This window comes from Lontra canadensis, unplaced genomic scaffold, assembly GCF_010015895.1.
Source record: "Lontra canadensis isolate GAN:19392208 unplaced genomic scaffold, GSC_riverotter_1.0 scaffold11, whole genome shotgun sequence".
Classification (NCBI taxonomy): Eukaryota; Metazoa; Chordata; class Mammalia; order Carnivora; family Mustelidae; genus Lontra; species Lontra canadensis.
This window is the reverse complement of record NW_022631005.1, coordinates 2,765,145-2,789,776: the sequence shown is the minus strand read 5'-3', so window position 1 is coordinate 2,789,776 and position 24,632 is coordinate 2,765,145. Positions and strand designations below refer to the sequence as shown.

At 43.3% G+C, this 24,632-nt stretch overlaps 1 protein-coding gene across 1 annotated transcript in view; it reads left to right on the top strand.

Moving 5' to 3' along the window:
• The window catches only part of PDE11A (phosphodiesterase 11A), a 381,258-nt gene extending 356,626 nt beyond the window's left edge, over positions 1 to 24,632 (top strand). Inside the window, exon 20 of the mRNA XM_032855980.1 lies at positions 23,910 to 24,632. Within this exon, the coding sequence (XP_032711871.1) occupies positions 23,910 to 24,068 (159 nt within the window). The 3' untranslated portion in view covers positions 24,069 to 24,632. The remainder of the gene's footprint in view (positions 1 to 23,909) is intronic.

Sequence of the window (24,632 nt, the reverse complement as noted above, 5' to 3'; positions counted from 1 at the left end):
GTAGCTTTTGACTTTTTTTCTGCCTCCAGTTGTAATTGCTGTTTTGAAAAATACATTCACCTGATACAATTATTAATAAGCTCTCTGAAAGAAGGAAGGAAAGAATCTTTAAAATATAACTAAAATTGTAAAGAATGGGAATTAGAATTGATACATTGGAAAAGAGGCTATAAAGTGCTAGGATGATTTTTCTGGACTTTTTAAAAAGTTCTTTAAAAACAATTTAAAATTCCCCAGATGGCTCATGCCTTCTGTCTAATTTTTTAAAAAAGAATAAGTAATGAGCTACGGAGTGACTAGTTAGAATATAACTAATTATATTCTATAGTGACTAATATAACTAGTCACTCTTCCTCTTAAAAACCTATAAGGAGGGGCGTCTGGGTGGCTCAGTGGGTTAAAGCCTCTGCCTTCGGCTCAGGTTATGATCCCAGGGTCCTGGAATCAAGACCCGCATTGGCTCTCTGCTCAGCAGGGAGCCTGCTCCCCAACCCCTCCCCGCCTGCCTCTCTGCCTACTTGTGATCTCTGTCAAATAAATAAATAAAATCTTAAAAAAAAAAAAAAAAAGAAATCTACCTTTAAAAAAATTTAAAAAAAAAAAGAATCTAAAAAAAAAAAAAAAAAAAAAAAAAAAAAACCTATAAGGAAATAGAATGTGGATACAGGGAGGAATTACTTCATCAGACACTTAAAAAAAAAAAAAAAGGATACCACCCAAATCAGTTTTCTATAAATATTTTCTCTACAATATTTAGTATTCTTGTGGATGAGAAGAAGAGATAGTTGGGGCTAATTTCTTACTAGTCTTTACAAGGACCGACATTGTGTGTAACTCAAAAAAACGAGAGAGAGAGAGAAATAACTTCCTACATTCTCTATAATTTATCCATCTGGCTCCACTTTTCCTGGTAATTAGGGGAGGGGAGGCAGTCAGGGACTGGTACTTAAACTGGACAACTAAAATATCACAATTTTTTCTGGTTAAAACCGAAGTGTGAATAATTCCAAACCGAAGCTATTTCTTCTTCCCTGCTGCCGTCTGGGGCCAGGGGGGCTCCCCTCTCCTTGTGAGTCCTCCGGGAGCGTCTGGGAGAGGGACCCAAGCACACATGCTGCTTGTTAGGTCTAACCAGGCTCTGAGAGGTGGCCAGTCAGGGCTTCGCATGATGCCTTGCTGGCCTCTGTGACGTGCACTTGGTGCAGGCCCTGGCCACTGGCTGTGGCTGCTAGCGTCTCCCGGTAAGCCCCCACCAGCTTTCTCTAGTCAGATCTAGTCAGCTGCTTCTCTGTCAAGTGCTCAGCTCCTGTGGACCACCCACGAGCTCCCAGCTACTTTCTCCTCACCCCGCGGTCCACACAACTTCCTCCGTCCTTTCTAATAAGCTGTCTGAGGGCAGTGCCTGCTTGTTCTAGGAAAATTCTGTCATTTTCCTGAATTAGACTCTGAGAGTCAAGAAACAAGCCCGCCCTTGACCACCCCCCACCAGGCTTTGTCCCCCAAGGTACAGAGAGCCAAGACACTCACTTCTTTTTTTTTTTTTTTTTAGTTTCAGAGGTCCTCCTTTTTTTATTTGTAATAAACATATAATATATTTTTCCCCCATGGGTACAGGTCTGTTAATCGCCAGGTTTACACACTTCACCGTGCTCACCATAGCACATACCCTCCCCCATGTCCATAATAACCCCAACCCCATCTCCCAACCCCCCTCCCGCAGCAACCCTCAGTTTGTTTTGTGAGATTAAGAGTCACTTATGGTTTACAAGACACTCACTTCTCATTTTCCCTTTCTCACCACCACCCCCACTTTCTGTCTCTCTCCATTCCCTCTTTCTCTTCTCTCTTTCCTGCTCCTCCTTCTCTCCCTGCATTGCTGCTTTCCCCCTGCTGCGCCCCCTCCCCAGCGTGGAAAGTTTTTTAACTTCTTTTTTTCTTGTCTGATGGGAGCTACCCTTATATGGTCTCCCCTGTGCTGTCTGCACTAGAACTTTGTGGTCAGACTGGGTGATCTGACATAGTCAGATTTGGTTCTTAGTAGGTCAAGGAGAATTCTGGGATATAGACACCCCCTCTCGCACCACACAAAGCTGGCATTCAGGATTATAGTCTCTCAACGCCAAACGCTGACAGTTTGCTGTTTCTGACAGGAACTGCCATTTGCCTGCAGGAGGGGCGCCTACTGAGTTAATGGGTGGGAGGCCACGGGCAATGACGATTCAAGCAGAACAAAAACACATGGGTTTAAGATTTTCAAAATATTGTCCTTGTCACATATTTTATACCTAAATCTGAGTGCTGATAATAAAACCCGTTTGCTTCACAATTTTCCAGGTCCTATCAGTCAAATACAATTGGCAGAGAAATGTGAACATTTGGAAGTGTCCGTCTTAGGCAGTTCTAGGCCCTTCCACGATGGCCTGTCCTCCGAACTTTGGCCAGTGAGCTTCCTTTTAAAAAACTGGATCACGGCTCCCCCTGCTTAAAAACCTCGGGTGAGGTTACCATCTGTAAGATCCCTTCTGGATTTCTTGCTTTGGTGTTTTGGGGCACCTTCCTGAGGCCCCCGGCCTCTTGGCCTCATCTGCCGGTGGCTCACCCACATCCTCAGCCAGGCGCCCTTTGTCCCAAAGCACATGACTCCCAGCCCTCTTCTTCCCTGGCCTTTGCTGTTCTTCCCTCCCTCTCCTTTCTACTTGGAAAAGCTTTCCTCCCCCTCGATATTTCTGTGGCACTCTGTCTGTCTCTTCATAACCACGCATTAACGCTCCATACTGTGAGTGTCTGGCGGGCTGGCTGCCTTCCCCAGTAGACTGGTTTCTGGGGACCATCATGTTCCCAGTACCCAGCACAGTGCCCAGCACTATTCCATGAACGTTTGTAGAACAAATGAATGAAGAAACAGAGGAATGCATGATGAGTGCAGAATTAAGTATAAGCAGCAGAATGTGCGAAGTAGGGTTTATAACATCATGTTAAATTATCATCTATAAATATATAAAATCTTTTGTCAGAGTGTGCACTGTTCTATTCCTGCCCATAATCTGAAGTATATGGCCTATGATATCTTTTTAGAAAGTGGTTTAGTTCTCATCATGGTTGAATTGGCCCTTAATTCTCATATAAAAAGGCCAGTTTATAGCTGTGAATTTTTCAGGGTTTTGACTTTTTCAGCTAGGAAATACATGAGATTTTCTTTTATCCAGCATTGGCAGAAAATAGAGTCTTCTAGTTATTTTAATATTCACATAATAAAGAAAGCTAGCATATAGATATGGATATATATATGGATCTCAAGAATTTATGTCATGCATTGTATACATGTGATTTCAACATATATTGAATATATTCAAATTATAATCAAATTATAATACCATAAAACATGCTAAGTTTATTACAATTAAAATGTAATCTTTCTTTGACTTAGAAGGTTTTTCAGATTCCACATTTCCTAACAGTTACCACTATTACAAGTGTCAGATAATCATGTGCTGCGAAGAGGGAAGTGCTGGACAGGGCTTACTAACAGAACAGCATTCAAGTTCACGTCGCTGCCTGCATCAAGCATGGTATGTGACAGGTGACGGCGTCTCACACCCTTGGCTGCATGTCAGAGTTCTTCCTGAATATCTGATGTGCCAGGATGTTTGATTTTAGAGAGAATTTTCCACCTCCAAAAATGAGTTTGGCTTGATAAAGCAACGAGCTCTATGTTCATTTTCCTGTAAATAAAATGGACCTGATTTGTTTCATTTCATGCAAATCTAAAAAACACTGTTCTTTATACAGTAGCACTTAATCTATTCCTATTCATGTGCATCTTGTGAGTTCAAAACTGCCATGATGAATCCATATTAAAATGCTGTAATCTGGTTAAAAAAAAAAAAGAAAATATATAACCTCATAAGGCTTCTGAAGGTAGAATTTAAGATAAGATCTACTTCTCCTTATCTGGCTGATCAGCATAAATAACTCATTTGAAAGGGTTTCTGCTTGAGAATCAAGAAGTTAAAAATGATTTACCTCAAGTCCATACAAGGCCTGGAATGTTGTCTTACATTGCTTCCCAGCGCCTCTAAAAAATATATTTTAAAAGCTGATTTACCTCTTTTTCATGGTTCTCTCTTCTTTGAATCTCTTCAGGAAAAGAGGAAAAGAAAGAGGGAGAGTGGGAAGGCAGGAGAGAGAGAGAGAGAGAGAAGAAAATTGCATTTTTCCACCAGGAATGAATCAAGGCCTCTTTTAAAGATTGTTTTTTGCACTGTAAGTGCCTCTCCGAAATTTCTGCAATTTAATGTGCATTTGGAAGGTCAGCATGGTTTGAGCTCGTGGGAAGTGAGGCATGAGATAAACATAAAGCATTCTTATTATGCTATTGCCAAACAGAATCTTCTGTACTACTCGAAATGTTTCCTGAGAGAATTCAAGGAGGCACTATCTGGATGACCAGCCATCACAACTCTTATATTTAATTATCTGAGCTGCAGCCATAAAAATATGAAATAAATCACTCAAGGCACATTGGCTCATCTAGCAAGCAGAGGCTAGATGGCCATGTGGCCAGAGAGAGCAAGGCTCTCCACCTCACAGACCAACCAATATGGCAGCCCAACTGTTGACTTGTTAGCCAGAGTCTAAAACGAAGTTGAAGACTTCTACCAGACTGAACGCTTGGAAAAGAAGACATTCAGTATTAGAGTCCTGACAGACATGGGATATCCTAATGCACATTTTTTTCAGAAAGCAAATATTTGTTGAACACTGACTGCGTTTACAAGGTACTTTTAGAGATACAGTTTAATTTGACCCTAACTGTGAAGAAGAAAATACTTCCTCCTGGATCTTATAATGTCGAATGGTCTAAGTTTAACATATGAGAAAAGTGAAAGCTACAGAAGTTAATGGACTTAATTCTAGTGAAGCAGTTAATACAGAATAGAGCCAGAAATTCGAATCCAAGTCCTCTCTGTCTTCTTCTGCTGCTGCTTCTCACTATACGGCCCTGAGGAAGTAAAAGCTGATTCAGTTCTGGCCAGTAGCACTCTATCTTTGTGAACTTCCCATTTACAGAATGAAACTCTGAATCCTTCAGAGGGGAGGATACAGGGACCAGAGCAGGGATTCCAGGGAGAGCAATTCCTCGAAGACCAAATGGGCTCATGGATTCTGTTTAGCTGGTTACTATAGGAAATTCTCTCAAGGAACATGTTATGTTAAGCTGTTCTTGACCTAAGACTTTCCCTTGCAAAGCAGGTTGACATTGCCAATAGAAGATGGCAGACTGGCCTCATTTGTTATCTCCTTATCCTTCTGAGAATTCCATTAATATAATAATAAAGGAATTTTTTAAAAGGTTTAAACTTTCTTGGGTATTGAAAAGAAGGTGAAAAATTTTTGAGGAACATGATATTAAAAAAAACCTAGATTCCCTTGAACAGACTGTTAGTATAAGTAAGGATGTTAAGGACTCTGCTAACAAGGAAATAAGGAACATGGTAGAGAAAACATGCCTTCCAGAATACTTGAATCATTAAGAGCAGGCTGTTAGGAGGACCTCACATTCTCTTCTTCCTGTGGTAACCCTTTATGCTATTGCCCACATGGAAACATGAATTTACCCAGAGACACTAGTGTATTCTGTTTTGGTCATTTAACATAACGTTCTAACACGTACCCACATTCCTAAGCCAATTTTCATGTTATCCTTTGAAACAGCTGCCTGGCATTCCAGTCAGTTGACTTGTCATAATTTAGTCAGTCATTAACTACTTTCTTTTTTCTTTTTGCTAAAAGGGGTAATTCTGAAATGAACACCTTTGTTCAGTATTTTATTGACTTATTTAAAACTATTGAGCGTGATTCAAAATAATGAAGTTGTATTTCTTTAAAAAAAAAAAAAAGAACAATTCTCAAGGACAACAGAATGTGAGAGGACATAGGATCTCCTCCAATATTAAAAGTTGGCAAGGAAATAACATCCCAGAAGGTCTGCAGAGGCAAGTGAGCTGATCTGTTGTTCAGAAGGCACTCCTGAGAGGCTTAAGACTCGGAGGGGCCCAGTACACCAAGAGGGGCTGTATTAGTTTTCCAGGGCTAAGAAATACAACAAACTGGGTGGCTTACAACAACAGAAATCTATTCTCTCACAGATCTTGAGGTTAGAAGCCCAAAATCGAGGTGTGGCAGGGTTGGTTCCTTCTGGAGTTTCTGAGAGAGAAACTGTTCCATGCCTTTCTCTTAGCTTCTGGTGGTTACCAGAAATCCTTGGTATTACTTGACTTCTGGATGCATCACTCCAATTTCTGCCTCTGTCTTCACGTGACATTCTTCTCCCGTGTCTGTGTCCCTGTATTGTCATATGGCCTTTCCTATAAGGACACCAGCCATTGGATTTAGGGCTTGTCCAATCCAATATGACTTCATCTTAACCTGATTACATCTGCAAAGACCCAATTTCCAAATAAGGTCATATCCCCAGGTAGCAGCGGTGAGGACTTCAGCATATCTTTACGGGAGGTGTGGGCACAATTTGATCCACAACAATGAGGTGATGGCATAAGCCTGGAAATAAACAGAAAGGTTAGAAGCCGGTGAGTGGAACCTCAGTATACACTTGGCCAAGGTAAACCGCCTCTGTCCCCGCTGCCAGCCAGGAGACCAGAAAGCTCTTCCCACAGAGCACTCATCCAGAGAATTCATGACTGAGATTAGAAGTCTGTGGAATGACTACCTGAGCCCCCAGTTGCCCTCCTACCCCGCACCCAGGATGCCAACAGCCAGAGAGCCCAGGAGCAGAAGAGTGGGATTCTTCTTGAGAGAAACGGTGGCCTCAGAGAAAGGATCTGTATGTACTTGCATTTGGGACACTCTCAGTGGGAGTCAGCTCCCCAAAGGACGCCCTTTGAATGAAGCTCAGGGGTCAGCGCACACACAGCCCTCCACAGCTTCTGCCCTTCTTGTCCGCCAGCCACACAGCCCGGGATCTGTCTTTCCATGCCTTGTCCTTGAATTATGCAAACAGAGAAGGACCACTGGCTGTTTCAGGAGAGTCTCTAATATGAAGGAGTGGAAGCAAATCAAAAGACACGAAGGGAAAAAGGAATTCAGAGTATACAGTAAATACAAAAAAAAAAGAAGACAACTTCAAAAAACCTGGTATCATCGGTAAGACCGGAAATACGTTATAAAACAAGACCAGGTGCCAGTTATTATTTTCTCATTGCCACATCATGACTTTTCTCCTTCCTCTGGGTCCTCTGTCCCCACTCAGACCTTGGTACACTCAGCAGGCCCTCTCCAGCTTCATGCCCTCAGTCTCATCTGCAAAATCAACTGGGGAGTAAATTTGATCGTGGGTCCTTCAGACCCAACCTCCCTCCCCATTCTTGGAGGGAAAAGTCAAAGCTGGCACATCTGACCTTCCTCTGCTCACCTTCTCTCCCTCCTTCCTCCATCCCCTCTGCTTTTGAAGTAACTGGCCACCAGCCATTTCCCAAACTGCCACTCCACTGGTGTGACACACGCCTGTGCACACACGCACACGTGCGTGCAAGCTCGCACACCATGCCTTTGCTCACACAGCTCTCACTGCCCGCACTACCTCTCCCTCTTCTCCCCCAGCAAACCCTACTCTTCCTTGAGGAATCCGCTCAAATGACAGGCTCCTGGTAAAAGCTCGGTTTGCTCCCTGGAGGTAGAGACAGAGCCTCAGGGCCCCTCTGCATTTTCCTTCATTAGCGCATTACACTGATTTGCATTCATCGCATCTGTGGCTCAGCAGCAGTGGCTCAGCAGCAATGCCCCGCACACGCGGTGCCACCGCCCTCCACCCTCGTGCAGGCTGTTCTCAGCTGCGGGGAGACCCCACAGGACAGCCTTGGCAACACAGCCAGCAAGGATGGGGGCAGAGACAGGAAAAGAGTGGGTTGTCGCTGCGCTGCTGGGAAGCCCTTGCGTTCCCTCTGCGGCTTGTGCTTTCCGCGTGCCCTGAAATAAGCCACCATTCCCAAGTTGCCCTGTGGCGGGCGTTAGCATTTCTGTCTTCATTTCACGGCTGAGAAAGTAGGGAGGTTATACTAGCTGTTCACAATCACCCCGGTTGATTAGGGGGAGTTTCAGCCTACCAGCCGTTGCCTCCTACAAGCAAAGGGAAGAATTAACTACAGAACCATAAAATAACAGAAAAGGAAGAGTAATTCTCCAAGTCCTCGCCTTCCTATGTCCTCCATAATCTTAGCGCTACAGATGCTCTGAAAGGCCAAAAACTAAGTCGGAAAGGAGAAAGAGAACAACAAAGACCCACAGAGGACGCGACAGAGGGAAACAGAAATGAGACCTAGGACAGGCCAGTAGGAGCTGAGTGTTTTTATAAGTATCCTCTTTCAAAGCTGCCCTCCACACTCATAAAATCTAAAGCTTGCTATCCTCCGACTTCTTTCTTTTAAAGATTTTATTTCACAGAGCACAAGCAGAGGGAGGGGCAGAGAGAGAGACAGGTGCAGACTCCTCCTTGAGCAGGGAGCCTAACGGGGGCTCGATCCCAGGATCCTGGGATCAGGACCTGAGCCAAAGGCAGATGCTTAACCAACTGAGCCACCCAGGCACCCCTCCTTGGACTTTGTATGGTGATCACCACAAGCCTATAGGTTGGACCGAAAGTATCTCCACTCTGCTACATTTTAAAGGTCTTTGGTCTTACAAAGGGACTCTCTTCTTGGAGCAAAGGGAATTGATGACAGTTAATACCAACCTTTCCAAGAGTCTGAACCGAGGGAGAGGAGGCGAGTGGAAATACTTTGGGAAGAATAAACATGATAGGTTAATGCCCTCCATACATGTGAGTCATTATTATAACAGCCAAACTGCCTAGCTTGAGATGTTGTGAGTCTCTAATAACATTCCTGAGCATGTACTATGTGCTATGCACCAGTCTGACCTTCCATGCATTATCTGATTCAATCCACTCAGCGGTAGCAAGCCAAATACTACTATCAACCCCCTTTTCCAGATGTGAAAGCTGAGGTTGGAGAGTTTCTGTATCTTGCCCAAGAAGACACAGCTATTAAGTGACAGAGCTTAGATTCTTTCTGCTTCCAAATCTGGACTCCTGCTGCCACCTGAGAGAGAGAGAGTGTGTGTGTGTGTGTGTGTGTGTAGGCCTTAATGTGCCACAAACTTCACATCCTCAGTGGGTCACTGTACACGAAGACAACATGCTGTTGTGATATGAAGATTCTTGACAAGAAGTGAGCTTGCAAATAATCCGTAGGTCGGGAAAGCGGAAACTCGAAAGGTCACTTGTGACCCAACTTAATAGTGGCAGAGCTGGTTTACAGCCCAAGACTTTTGACCTTCAGTGATGGTTTGTCCCAAAACACCCTGCCATCTATGGGGAAAGTCTGAAACGTGTTATCTCAGAGTGTTCAAAGCTATCCTGAAGGGACAAATTTTGAAAAGGAAGTCTACACGAGTAGTGAGGCAGATTTCCAGCAAGCAGAAAGCTGACTGAACCAGGGAGTTTGTTTTGAAGGACAGCATGGTGAACCGAGATGCCTCGGAGAACGGGGGAAATGGAATGAAAAGTCAGCAAACAAGGTAGAAAAGACAGCCCTGAGAGGGCCTGAGAAACTGAACAGAAAATCTGAAGGAAGATAAATGGATAATTTAACAGCCATTCAGTTTTTAAGAAAGACAAAGAACAAGCTACATTGCATCAGAAAAGGCCTAGAAATGATGATGGATGGGGCCCTTCAAATGAGTGGTGAACACAACAGAATCACAGTTGCCTGCCCAATTCCCAGCTGAGGGCAAATTTGAGGAACTAAATAAGGATATGAGACTGATACGGATTGAAGAGTTTTTCAAAATCTATTTAATGGCCAGGCAGGGGACATTGATCGCTTCTCAGAGGAAATGTTTAGGATCAATGAGGTAGTGGGCCCTTATTTGTAATGTAGTGGGGAGAGTGGCCTGGGGGAGGGGGTTATAATATCGTCGCATAACATATACATAACAGTATCGCCGTGTACTTGAACGTCCTGAAATAATTTTTGAGTTATGGCAGTGAAATACTAAATTCTTTCGATCTTCATGAACTAAAGCATTTCTTTTCTTTATCCTTGTATCTGTAAGCCTTCTTTCACTATTAACCATCAGGTAGATGATGTGTTATTTAATAAGTCTCACACATGACTGAAGATTGCTAGTTCCTTTATCAGTTCATGATAAATTTTTTAAATAAAACATTTTACTGGTAAGTACTTTATACACATCCAGTGAACAGAATTCAAAAGGCACGAAAGTATTAGAGAAAAGTTACCCTTCCTCACACTCTGGTCTCCTAGTCACCTCCCTTGGGAGCTACCACCTTTAAAGACCTTCTCGTGTATGCATCTAAAGGAGATCTTTAGAAAGGCATAAATACAGTGGGTTTTTCCATTGTTTTTATACATATTGCTTATACACTGTTTTTTTTTTAAGATTATTTATTTATTTATTTATTTGAGTGAGAGAGAGAGAGAGAACACAAAGAAGGGGAAGAGCAGAGAGAGAGGGAGAAGCAGGCTTCCCGCTGAGTGGGGAGCCCAATGTGGGGCTTGATCCCAGGACCCAGGGATTATGACTTGAACTGAAGGCAGATGCTTAACCAACTGAGCCACCCAGGCCCCCCATACAGTGTTTTCTAATACAGCATATATGTATATATATACACACTCTGCTCATATATATGTATATACTTGTATGCATGTGTGTACATATATATTATGTATGTGCACATATATGAGCATAATATATCCTGCCCCAAACCATGCTTTTTCACACTTAACATATTTTTGAGATTTTCCTGTTTGGTGCCCAGACAACAGCTGCCACCATCTTTTTGATGGCCACAGGGTATTAGATTTTAAAGATAAAGAATAAAATATTTAACCAATAATTAATTAATTACTTAAGGACACCAATGTCATTTCTCATAGTTTGCTACTGTAAACATTGTCAGTAAGTATCCTTGTAAATGCACACTCTTCACACTTTATTTGTAAGATAAATACTCAGAAGAGGAATTTACTGGCCATTTGGCACACAAGCATTTGACATCTTGATAGGTATTGCCAACTTTCCTTCTGTGGGGTATGAACCAATTTATATTCTCACCAGGAATATGTGAGGGACTCCTCTTTCCACACCCTTACTAACAAACTTCATTATCAAACTGCTTGAATTGTGCTGATAAGATAGTGTAAAGCCTATCTCATGGTTTTCATTTGCATTTTCCATATCGTACATGAGTCTAATCATATTTTTAGGATAGACTTGTCAGGAGCAACTAGTATTTTTCCTGTAAACTCTTCATATTTTTGCCATTTTTTTTCTATTCGGCTGGTGGTCTTTTCTTTTTGATTTGTAGGAGCTCACTATGTATTAAGGAAATAGACCTTTATCTGAGCAAAAGTGGCAGATATTCTCCCCAGGTTGTCGGTTACCTTTTTCCTTTGTTTATGCTGTAGAGAAATACATCGATTTTAGGTAGTCAAATTCAGGACTCTTTTCTTTTGTGGCTTTTGGATTCCATGTCACCCATAGAATGATTCTCCCATTGCAAAAAGATAATGAAGAGGTTTTTCTCAGAACATCTTTTAGTATTTTATGTTTTTTTTTTCTTTACATTTGTACCTCTGTTTCATCAGGCTGTACTTTATTTTGTTGAATGTGACGTATGAGGTCAGAATCCAACTAGGTTTTTGGATGGCTCCCCAGTTTTCCCATCAGCTTTTAGCTGGTGTTTTTCCTTAGGATTTAAAAACTCACTTCCATCATGTGCTAAATTTCTTTAAATTTAACTCTATTTTTTGTCTTTTGCTTCTGTTCTATCAATCTGTCCACCTTGTCATACTATCTTAATTAATGTCTTTTATGATATGTTTGAATGATAACCCTAGTTTCACCCTTTTTTTCTAAGAATGCTTGTTTATCTTTCCATGTAAGTTTTAGAATTTAGTTCTAGTTTGTCATTTTATTGGGCTACTTATTTACTTTTTTAAAAGATTTATTTATTTATTTGACAGAGAGAGAGAGATCACAAGTAGGCAGAGGCAGGAGAGAGACAGGGAAGCAGGCTCCCTGCTGAGCAGAAAGCCCGATGCAGGGTGAGATCCCGGGACCCTGAGACCATGATGCCAGCGGAAGGCAGAGGCTTAACCCACTGAGCCATCCAGGTGCCCCACTTATTTACTTTTAAATGGTCCCAAAGTTGAAAGGTAGAAAATTGTTGCCCATTAGGAAGTTTCTATTCATAACATTCTGAAGTTCCCATCCTTAAACTGCACTTCAGTAATGTAATAAAAAAAACACTCAGTGTTGTGGTCCTGCTCTCCCCCCCACACACAAACTTCTCCTGTATCATAGCTTTTGGGAAAGTTAGCAATGTAATCAAAGAAGAGCCACGATAACATGCCCTGGACCAGATCTTAAAATGATCAGCTTGGCCTCTTTCTTTGGACAAAGAGAAGACCAGCTAATGAAGAAACATCCTCCTCATAGACCCAGTGGTGTGTGCAAAATATTCCTTTTATTCTCTTCCTAGTCTCTCTCTCCAAACTCTCACTTTCTTCATTATCTTATAAAATGAAGCAAAAGAAGGTTCTCCTTCCATACAGAGAGAGACCACCAAAGGACTAGAAGATTTTTGTCCCAAGGATGTTGCATTTCTCGTGGATGCTCTGGATTTGGGACTCTGTAGATGGGGGACATTGGGGTACATGGGCCTTGAGGGCTCTTTCCTCAGCCTTTGTGGTACTGAGCTTGGGACACCTGTAAAGCCTCACAAGAAATGTTCCCTAGTCATCTGCATGGTGCCCACTATACAGTTCATCAGTACCAATAATTAGTATTTTTGACTCCTTTGAAATGCTCAAATACAAGCTAAATAAAATCGACGATCAAAATGCTCATGGAGTATTCTAGAATCCTTTCTTGAAGGCCCCATAGCACTACCTCAGAATACCATTCTCGCCAAAGGCATGGAATTGCAACTCCGTATTTGTACGACCCCCGCCCATGTAGGCACCCTATCCGTTCTGTTCAGGGAAGCCTAGGACTCAAGGTACTTGAGAAATCCACACAAAATGTATAGAAACCCACACAAAATGTATCTCAACAAACTGAAAATGTTTAAATTGTCCTTCTTGCACATTGAACTTGGCCAAAATAATCAAGTCTATGTATTTCTATAAAATCGCAGATGGTGGGGCACCTGGGTGGCTCAGTGGGTTAAAGCCTCTGCCTTCGGCTCGGGTCATGATCCCAGGGTCCTGGGATCGAGCCCCACATCGGGCTCTCTGCTCAGCAGGAAGCCTGCTTCCTCCTCTCTCTCTCTCTGCCTGCCTCTCTGACTACTTGTGATCTCTCTCTGTCAAATAAATAACTAAATAAAAATCTTTAAAAAAAAAAAAAATCGCAGATGGTGGAGTTTTACCAGAAAACATCCTGGTGCACGGAGCGGTGTGGCTGAGCTTTAGTTACATGCTCCAACCACCCCTTCTACGAAGCCCCATTCATCAAAGGCTGTGGCTTCTGGGTCAGCAAGCCTTTCCTTCCAAGTCAGATGTTGCCTACACCGTGAACATGATTGATTAGCTACCAATACGCTCTAAAAACCCAACCAACAGGATAACCTAGGACAGTATCCTAGAGGGGCTCATTATAACAGAAGAGACGGTTCTCCTTGCTCCCATTTACACAAGCTGTCTTTGGGCCTGCCTGTTATTTACTACTTAAAACCCTTGTTTTATTTTCCTGGGGCAGGAGAGAGTAGATGAGTCACAGATAAAAGAGTCACTGTCTACACCTAATGTTTGGGAAATGGTGTTTCTTCATCACTCAGGGAGGCTGTCTCCATCCCGTGGGTTTGTCCTGAAACAGTGTCCCAGGCCCCAGAACAAAAGAGTCACCCCTCTCTCCTGACACTGCAGTTAGGTGAGACAGACACCTGTCATTCCCAGCATCCCAGTGAGAACCCTTCATGGGAAGACACCACGGGCTCTGTACTCAGGCGGGCCATGACTGACTTTGCAGCTACTCTGTTTTTTAACCATGTTCACACTGGTGCCTTTGACTTAATTTCCCCCAGTCTAAGGATCTCATTTGTCAAAATGGGGTCAATAATACCAATCTCCCCACACTGTTGTGGGGTTTAATCAGCTCACATACGGAGAGATCCTCAAATGGAGCCTGGAACATGGGACACATTCAGTCCTCAGCAGTGAGTTCATTTTGGCTAGACGGGTTTTCCTGTCTGTCATGGCAGGCACATGGCAGCCCACAGAACTGACACTGACTCAGCCCACGGACATGTTTCATTCGGTTGAACGCAGTTTTTAACACTGTGAACTGTCCAGTTTCCCGGAGGCCCCACGACTCCCAGCTGTCTTGTGCAGCCTATTTCATGCATTAACTCTACTGGCCTGTCCCTGTAGACATTTGAGTTTAGGACTCTTGCCCTATATGATGGAAATAACAATGCTGTTAATCCCAGGAGAGACTAAAATTCCTGCCTCATTAATTTGGAATGTTAATGTCATTTGTAAATATCATTTTCCACAGAGGAATCCCTTGAGCGTATAAATAAAGTAAGCAAAACACGTAACCTGAGAGGTCAGGAAGGGACTGCAAGCGGAAAGAAAAGAGAGAGAGAAGATCGCTGTCAAGCACTGGAGCACCTGCTTCACACCTTGGAAAGAAAAGGATCTAAGTTATTACTAGTACTGTAATTAGCTTTCAGGATATTAGACATTGATGCTACAAACATCAGTGTTATAGCTGGACGAGACTATGCCCTTAGGATTCTCATTATAGATCTGAATCACTCTCACATTGGATTCTAATGAGCTCACGTGCCCTCTTAATAAGCATTACCTCCGTGGCTTTATCATCTTTACCGCTGTTCGGGTAACTGCTTCACATTATTTAGATTTTAAGATCTCAAATGTCACTGACAATGTTTTTTAGCATTTGCAAAATTTGGACACAGCCAAGCTGTTCCAGCTTCCAAATAACAGATCTAGAGAGTAGATATCACATGTATAGAAAACTAATTTTCTCAAATGGAGAGAGCATCTCATCCAATTCGGCAAACAGGGAGTAATAACAAACTCCCACTAAAGAGAAAGTAACAGCTAGTTGCAGTTTGTCCTTTCTGTCAGAGCTCACCTGACCCACAGGGAAAATGGTGAGTCCCGATTCCCTTGGGAAGCTGAAATTCCACAGGACCGCTGACTTTGCCACCAGAGGGAGTTGGCATACACTGTTAGCATTTTCTGAGTCCCTATAACATGGCAGGCGAAGAATGAGGAGCCTTTTAAAGAAACTGGCAGACTCCTGGGATTCAAGGAGAAGGGAAAGAACTGCTACCTGACCTCACTAACTTGGTAAAGAGCACAGCCCAGTGAGTGTCAGGAGCAACTTTGTGTGCTGAGGAAGCTGAGACTTCCTTAGGTCAGCCACCAGTTCCAAGTCCGGTGGTGGGGGTTCAATCTTGAGTAATTCTGGGAGTGACAAGAGGAAAATAGTGACAACAGCAAAAGACTATTTGGAGCTCAGAAATTCACTCAAATTAGTCTGAGCTGAAATGGGAATTGATTGGCTCAGGAAACTAGTGAGCTGAGAGGCACAGCTGGCTGGGTGGCAGAGCTAGAGCCAGGGGATTCAAAGGATACCATAACATATATCCCCTTTTCTCGCCTCCTACATATCTTTTGGCATCATTCTCAATCAGGCTTTCCTCCCACGTGCTGGCAGCTCTAAGGTCACATGTTTGTTATAGATATTACCACACCAAAAGAAACATGAAAAGGAAAACCTCATTTCTAGCAGTCCCAGGTAAAACCTAGAGAGAGCTCTGATTGCCTTACCTTGAGCCACAGCCCCATCACCGGGGCACTCTTGTTGGTCAGGCCTGAATTACTGTGCCTACTCAAAACACATGGAATGGATTCTATTATCAGAGGAACAGTAAAGGGACAGTGTAGAGCCTCTGCTGTCTCTTACAGTTCATTTATAACCCACTATCATAAAAAGTTAACTCATAATTCCCCAGTGCAAGGGATCAACTAGAATTCTTTGACATCTGCATAGTTTGACAGAAAACAGAGACCTATAATATGACATCAATTCTCTCAATTAGGAATTGCACACAGCTTAACAGAGATCTGAAATCACAATAGCTTAAACAAAATAGATTTCTTTTTCTCTCTGCTTCAAAATAGTCCAGAGAAGTCCATTCTCGACTGCTATGATATGGTAGTTCTGTAGCCATCAGAGACCCAGTCCCTGTTTATCTTTCCTTAGCACATGGCTCCCATACTCAAGATTGCCTCATAGTCACAAAGTGGCCACTATAGCTCCAGCCATCATGTTAATAATCCAGCACCAATAAGGAGATAGGACCAAGAGCAAAAGGATATACCTTCAAGCTGAATAAACCCCCATTTAAGAGTTTTCTCAGAAAATCTTCCTCATGAATTCTGCTTATAGCTCCCCGACCATTCCTAATGCATATTGATTGGGAAGGCAACTAACAATCTCTGTTAGAAATACCAGAGTCCTGGCAGAGTAAATGACTCTGTCCCCAAATGGGGCAGAAGTCATAAGGCTAGAGCCCTTTGATCTCCACTGCAGTCTAGCCTGGGGAGAACCCAAGAGTACAGTCCCTGGCCTAGTTATATGTGTAACGTATATAAACGATTATTATTAACTTTCTGACTTGAGCAAATTACACACTAAAGATTTATTTTAAAACTGGTATCTTTAATGTGAATGTTTAAAACATTTATTCACAGAAGTCTTGGCTTGCTTCTGTGTTCACCATTAGTGTTTGATTATTTGTTTTTCAAAGCAAGTTTTAAAAACTGCTGGAAGCCTCCTATGATAGTTAATACATTATCTTAAGCAATTTAATGCAAATTAATTTTTACACAACCTTGAGTTTCAAAGGCCGTTGAACTGGGGAGAGAAAGAGTGAGGTTGAGGAGGAATCTGTTTGCTGCCTCCCATCTGGACCCCACAGCCAGCTCCATCTGCTCTCACATGTAGTAACTAACACTTCGGTGACTCCCCTTCCAAACACACCATGTGGAGTTCGGCTTTTCTCTTTCTTTCTTTCTTTTTTTTTTTACTTAGGAAAATACTAGAAAGATGCATAGAAAGATGTGGATTTCAGGTTTTCTAGAAAACTTGATGGGATTAGTTGGGCATTTCAAAATTCTGCTTTTGTACCCTAACCCAAGTTTTCCTTTGGGTTTTATGAGTTTTTTCCCCCATCCTGTTTTGTTTCTGGATTCCATTTTCTTTTAATACCGTGATTCTCCTTTTCTGGTGGAGTCTTCCAGCACATTTGTATCAAATGGGAGCCACTGAAAGGCTCGGGGTAGAGAATGGCGGGCTGGAATCTGTGGCTACAATGTGGATGGCTAATTGGACAGGGGAATGGGAAAGCAGGCATCTCGGTATGAGAGGAACAGGTTAGAGCAGTTGAGCATCTGATGGTCATCTAAACCAGGGTTGGAGACATGGCAAGGGACTGACATGCAAAGACACCTTGGAAGCAGGATTAACAGGACCTGGTGATAAGTTTGATTGTTGGGGGGCAGGGGGCAGAGGGAGATGTCACGGATGGCTCATAGATTTCTGGGCTCAACGGTTGGGTGCAGGTGATAATGTTCAGTTCCCCAAGAGAGTAAACTGAAGAGGAAGGTTTGGAGGAAGGTGATGAGCTCAGTTCTGGACAAGCAGTTCACTATCTCTGGCCTTCGCAGAAGAGTCGAAGGCTGGCGAGCCAAATATGCTCCTTAGCCAACTGCACCGCTGCCATGTGGCATGGAAAATTCAGGACTATGTTAGCTTGAACCTCTGGGAACTAAGAAACGTAGCAGTTCAACAATGTAAAAGTTTGGATTTCCTCCCACAATTGGCCCCTTCTTTCTGAAGACGCATACCCTCAGGAGAAGGCGCCTTTGTTCCTCAGAGATGCTCTGGCCATTCATGTGAACCCAAAAGAATCTCAGGGCCTGCCACCACTTGCATGCGCTCCTGCCCCTCCCGGGGAAGGTCTGTGCAGAGATGACACCAGCTGGTCCCATCATCAGTGATTTTCCATTTCAAGGTACCAACCCTCAAATGGGCTTTTTGACATTTTTCATTCAGAAAGTAAATAATCCTGGTAGTAAAGTGATCATATCTTCATAACAGGGATATTGCCTCAAACAGTTGAGATGGGCTCCAAGCCTAATTTTATATTTAATCAAAAAATTGATATTAAAGAAACACTTTATTTTTTATTATTTTTTAAAATTTGTTTGAGAGAGAGAGCAAGAGAGCACAAGCAGGGGGAGGGGCAGAGGGAGAGGGAAAAGCAGACTTCCCGCTGAACAAGGAACCTGACACGGGACTCGATCCCCGGGTCCTGGGATCAAGACCTGATCGAGAGGCAGATACTTAACCCACTGAGCCACTCAGGTACCCCAAAGAAATACTTTAAATTCATTCTTTTCCACCATGTATTATACCTCTTAGTTTCTGATTATTTCTCTTGGGTAAGATGGGAATGAGGGAAGACAGAAAATAATACTAAATCTCATTGCCAGTGCTCTGGAATTACATAATTCAATGATAGGAAATGAAAACTGTCTTCTCTCTTTGGCCTTTTAAAAAAATAAATGAATAGCCAGCTCAGATAACTCCCTCAAAGTTTTTGTTTGTTTATTTGTTTTGTTTTTTTAAGGTTTTATTTATTTATTTGACAGAGAGATACACAGTGAGAGAGGAAACACAAAGCAGGGGGAGTGGGTGAGGGAGAAGCAGGCTTCCTGCTGAGCAGGGGGCCTGATGCGGAGCTCAGTCCCAGGACCCTGGGATCATGACCTGAGCTGAAGGCAGACACTTAACAACTTAGCCACCCAGGCGCCCCAACTCCCTCAAAAGTTTTGAAAAGATATTAATGACAGAGTTGGACATTTTCAAGTTCAAAGACAAATGTGGTTTTAATTTGCTGGTGCACCTTTACGCCCCCTTCCAACAACAGAATAGAGGAGTAATGAGTCTTTCTAAGCATGTGGCTTTCTCTTTGTTTATCCCTTTGTCCCACATCTGCCCCATCTATGGAGCAGTTGAGTTCTAAGCAGTGACTGCGGTCAGCTAATAAGCACACACCAGGTCAGATGACTGCCTATGGGGACAACGATGGCAGAGGGAAAGCAGGGCCAGAATCTGAGTCCTAGCAGCTTGGTGAGCTGATTAAAAAAAAAACATGGAATAATGGTAATAGGAGAGAATACTATATTCATTTCCCAGGAGGGTCATTCTGGGATTGTTTTTACAGCAGCATTCTGCAGCAGGTCAGAACGTCCTGACCCCACTCTCAGCCACCGGCAGCTGTCTTAGCCTCACCCCTTCTTCCTGCCACTGCTCTGGGGGCAGAGGAGAGGAAGGGATCTTGCTCCCCAGGGCCGCTGCAGTAGGAGCTACAGACTCGAAGATGACACGTCCTATTTCCACTCTCCGTAGGAGCTCACAGGATAGCCCCCAAAACAGAGCTGTTCAAAACCACTGATAAGGGACTTCACTGCTGGCCGTGAGAGAGTGACTGGGGAAAAGCATGAAACAACGGTTTACAGACAGTGGACACAGGCAGCATGCAGTACAATATCGTGATTCCTGAGAGAGGGGAACGAATGAAGTGAGGCCTGCCATTGTCTTCGCTCACTGCTGGAGACAGCTTCCAGGCTGCGGCACAGGGAGGGAACCGAGGCAGAGCCCTGCCCTCTTACTGAGCTGGGGAGGCAAAGCCCATAATCTGGGGAGGCCAAGGAGGTTAGAGTTCCCAGGGAAGAGGACAAGAGAATCTACCAGAGAGAGAGAGAGAGAGAGAGAGAGAAGCAGAGAGCTCCAGAGATCTGCAGAGCCATCTTGAATGCTCTTTACCACGTGCATGTGGGGAGGGTGCTAAGCCTGAGAGGGAGAAAAAAACAGCAAAAAGGAACAAGTAGAACAATGCTCAGAGTTCACACAGGCTGGGGAGCAGTCCATGCTCCCACCAGCCAGAATGTGAGAGAAAACCCTGGAAATGTATGAGGTACCGGCTACAGTTCTCAGAAGACTATTGTCTCAGTAGTGGCCCCAGATTAACCCTAGCCTAAAGGATGCTCTGGACCAACCTAGCAAAGCTTAAAAGCGAGCCTCAAAAGGACCAAATTATTTCCAAGTCACCTAACCACATTCCAGAACAAAACCAAAAAATGTTTAAAGAAATGCAAAAATAATAAAATAGATTAAATAAAAATCCAGTACACAACAGCATAAAATTCACAATGGCTGATATCTAGTCAAGAATTACCAGGCATGCAAAGAAGCAAGAAAACTTGGCCCATAATAATGAGAAAAAAAATCAATCAATACAGACTCAGAAATGATACAGATCATGGAATCGAAAGAGAAGGACATTAAGACATTTATTATGTTTTATATGTGCAGAGGGGTGGAGAAAAGATCAAGCATGATAAGCAGAGTGATGGAAGATATTAAAAAAAAAACAAATCAAACTTCTAGAAGTGAAGATTATGGTTTTTCAGAGGAAAATGAGAATAGATGGGATTCACAGCAGATTAAGCTCTGCAGAAGAAACTCTCAATGTTGTAGCAATAGAAAATTAGAATTCGGTCCCTCTCCTCTCTGTACACTCCAAGTGCTAATTTCTACACAGTACATTTGGGCTCACTCAAGCATCATAGTAATGTTGTTCCACAAAGTTTTGATTTCCCTCCATCTCTGAGAGAAACCTCCAAAATGGTAGGGAAAATCAACTTAATTAAACACACACACATATAATGTATTGTATGTATGCGTATACATGTCATACACATATTCTTTATGTGTATATATTTTCTATATGTGCTTACATATGCAGAAAAGGTTTCTTGCAGGATACTCAAGAAATTGATAACTTTGGTTGCCTCTAGGGAAAGAAACTAAGTGTCTGAGGCAGGGATGAAGGGAGATTTTACATTGTACCTCTTTTACCTTTTATATACATTGGACTGTAGGAATGTATTACTTATTCAGAGCATAAATAAAATGTGGAATAAACTATACCTGGCTGGTCACAAGGGGACTCAACAAGAGTAAATGGAATCAGGAAGCAAGTAGGTCCCTCAGCCACTGGGATGACTGGATGCCCAGGGCTATGGCCCGGAGTGGGCAAGGATCCAAGGTGCTGTCTGCGGTGGGCCAGAGGGAGCTGGCATAAGCTTGGGAACCCCTGCGTGAGCCAGACATTTGCCCCAAGGGACAGTAAGCAGAACATCCAAAGTTGGGGTTTTAGGTCAGTCTCAACCCTGACCTACACTTGGAGCAGCACATGAGTCATCAGTCCTACGGTGCTCAAGCAGATTCTGGCTCAAAGGGCCATTAGGTAGAAGTTACAAGGATACAAATTTCAGTTCAGTCTAAGGAATATGCTAAGATCAGAACCACCTGGAAGGTAGTGAGTTCACCGTCTCTCAGCATGTGTAAACACCAAGAATCACAGAGGAGATTCAGCATCCCAGGGCGGATCGCGCCAAGTATCTAACCTTTAGAGTCCCTTTGCGTCTATATGGAGAGTGACTAGACAGGTGTTAATTGTCCCCTCTCTTTTGCAAAGTGAAGGACAAGTCAGACAGGACTTGCAAACGAGTAGCACTTGCACAGAATGCATCAGGCATCACTCACTGATGAGAAGTTTTTAGGACTATCCAAGTCTTTCTGAATAGTAGGAGCAATTCCCTTACTGATGGCACAGGATGGGACTTTTGCTACCTTAGCCTAGACCAGCACCTGCCAGGGGAAAACGATATTCTACTATGACAATTCCGTGTTTAATTGAAGAGACTGTGAAAGAGAAGGACTTCTGAGAAATATGTTCTGCTCCCCCAAAACCTGGAAATTTTTTTTTTATTCACTGCAAAGGTAGCAAGAGAGAGAACAAAGAGCTAGATAAAGGGAAGAAATCTCCGTTTGGGGCTAAGCCAAATAAACTTAAATGGTTTAAGGAATAAATTGGTGGAGTAATTCGAATCATGGGCAGGTGCTATGAATGTAATTTAGTAAATGCTCGGGAACCTGCCAAGGAAGAGAAAAATGTGTTGTTTTTGAGATCATTTCCCAGCAGCTTCATAAAAGAAAACTGATTACAGGAATTTAATAAGTAAAACAGAGCCAGAAATATAGTAATCAAATGAGTTTTTAATTACATTTCAGGCAGAAAAAAATTCCAATTTGTGCTCCTGGGATTAAAAAAAATAACTTCTAGAGAAATGCTTTTGTAGCAGGAAAATAACATAAACACTAATTTCCATAGGAATTATAGTAGTCAGTTTAATTAAAAGGCTTGATCAGAGTGAAGAGGAGCCAGTGCCAAACTATACTAAATAAAACCATGGCATTCGTTGCTACCCCACGCTATTGTCCAAATAAAAACACTGTGCATCGAGCAGAAAGCAATAACCTGCATTTTTCTCACAAAAATAAAGGGGATTTTGATCACTACTTGAGTTATGTCGCTATGTTTTATTTTTGTATGGAATGGCTTATAAATCTAATTTAGAATTGAATGGTGGCTGGTGTGATAAAGACTGCTTTCAAGAGAGAGAATATGCTCTGTTTAAGAGACATCGTGTGAAAAAAAGAGAGAGAGAGAGAGACATCCTTGTGAAGGGACCCCATTTTCACCAGGTTGGAGGGCTCACGGCTCGGTAGGATCCCTGGTTACTTCTGGGCTTTTCAACAGTCACTTAACTAAGATCCAGTTGCATTTAACTCCTATCCTGGAGTAAGGGCTATCTGAGGAGATAGATCAGGTCTAATTGTTGATTTGCAGTCATGTTAGAGAGGGACACCCTCTACAAGAAGGGCTAGTCTTTCCTCCTTTGGGAGGCTTTACTGTGACCATCCCTAACCACACATCCTGCTTGAAGAAGGCTGTTCTGGAGGTTTGCTGACATTGCAGTGGCTTTGTTTCCCCGGGGACAGATGGGACACACCCGCAAGGTGTCTCCATGGAGCGAGGGGATCATCTGTGGCCACAGCATGAAGACCCAAAGCATTGGACAGGAACACTCTGTTCCATGGGCGAACACCTCCACAGCTCCACGATCCTTGTTTTATCCATTGCTTTGTTCCATGACAGAGGCCATCCATGTTTTGTGAAGCTGGAAGTTTATACCATTAGGGAGTAGGGGACCCTTTTTTTTTTTTTTTTAATAACAAAATTGAGTAAAGGAGAAAATATTTAGGATAGTCTCCTGCAAGTAGGACCCTGAATCCTGGGTTGGCCTCCAGCCTCGACCTGTGTGTCCTCTTCCCTCCTCCCCTCTGCAGCACTCGGCCCTCAGCTCCCCATTCCTGTCTCCCTTCTTGCGCATCCATCTCCATGTTTACATCCACATCTATACATTTAGCGCAGCTCCCAGATCCTCAGCGTGAAAAATGAGCACCTTCTCTTCTTTCAGGATGTTACCTGGCCTTTCTTACTCAGGTGAGTCCACCCAGAACCATCTGTGGTGAAGCAAATGGAAGGTATATCTTGGTCAAAACTGAAGTTCATGGTCTATTGAGATCTGGAGGTCTCTGTGGCAGGCAACAATAGACATATTAGTAATGTGTGAGCTGGATATTTTGTGTCTTGCCTTGTCTGGGTTCTATTAATGTAACACAATGGTGTCACATGCGTATTTGCTTCTTGTAAATAGCTCTTGTTTACCAAAATAATTATCACCTCTCATTTCTTAGAGCCAGTTTCCATTGTCCTCAACAGTGAAAGCTGGAAAATCATGTCAGTGACTCGGGTTCTTCTCCTCCACCTGTTTTTTGTTTTATTTCAGGCGTTGGTGAAGGTCAATGTGAAACTGAAGCCGATGCTGGATTCCGTGGCCGCGAACAGAAGAAAGTGGGAAGAGCTGCACCAGAAAAGGCTGCTGGCGTCTGCTGCCTCTCCCTCCTCCTCCAGCCTCATGCTGGCCGCAGGGGAAGACAGAAACTAACCGTCCAGCTTCGCTGCCATAGCAAAATGACTGTGTCCTGATGGGCCGGCTTTGCCCAGTCCACAGCATCCCTTTGTTGCTTTTAGCTCCGCTGGACAGAGTCTCAGTTTGCGCAGGGAAGCATGCCTGGGCTTTTACCTTGAAGTGCGGTTAGCACAATAGGAGGGATGGAGCAGCAGGTGGGGAGGGAGAGCCGCCCAGGGGGGCCCTCAGCTTTCCCTGCGAGCATCCAGGGGCTGAGCCTGAGACAGGGCCGCTGGGCAGAGGAGCCAGCACCTGAGCACAGCCGGCCGTGGTCCTTCCCAATCCAGGGAGCCCGGAGCAGTGAGGACACCCTTAGCGCTGTTTCACTTCCTAGCTCACCCTTCATTGGTTACAGGCTAAGCAAGGCCTGCCTTTGCATCCTCTCCTGAGCCCTCTTTTGTCCTGAGAATCCCACTTTGTATTCTGTAGCCGTATCTTATTTTTATCCTAAAGCTTCTTAATGTTGGATCAGAGCCTTTAGAATTGCCTAAGAGATAAACTCTATAATTGCCTCCTTAAGAGATAAACTATAGTATCCTT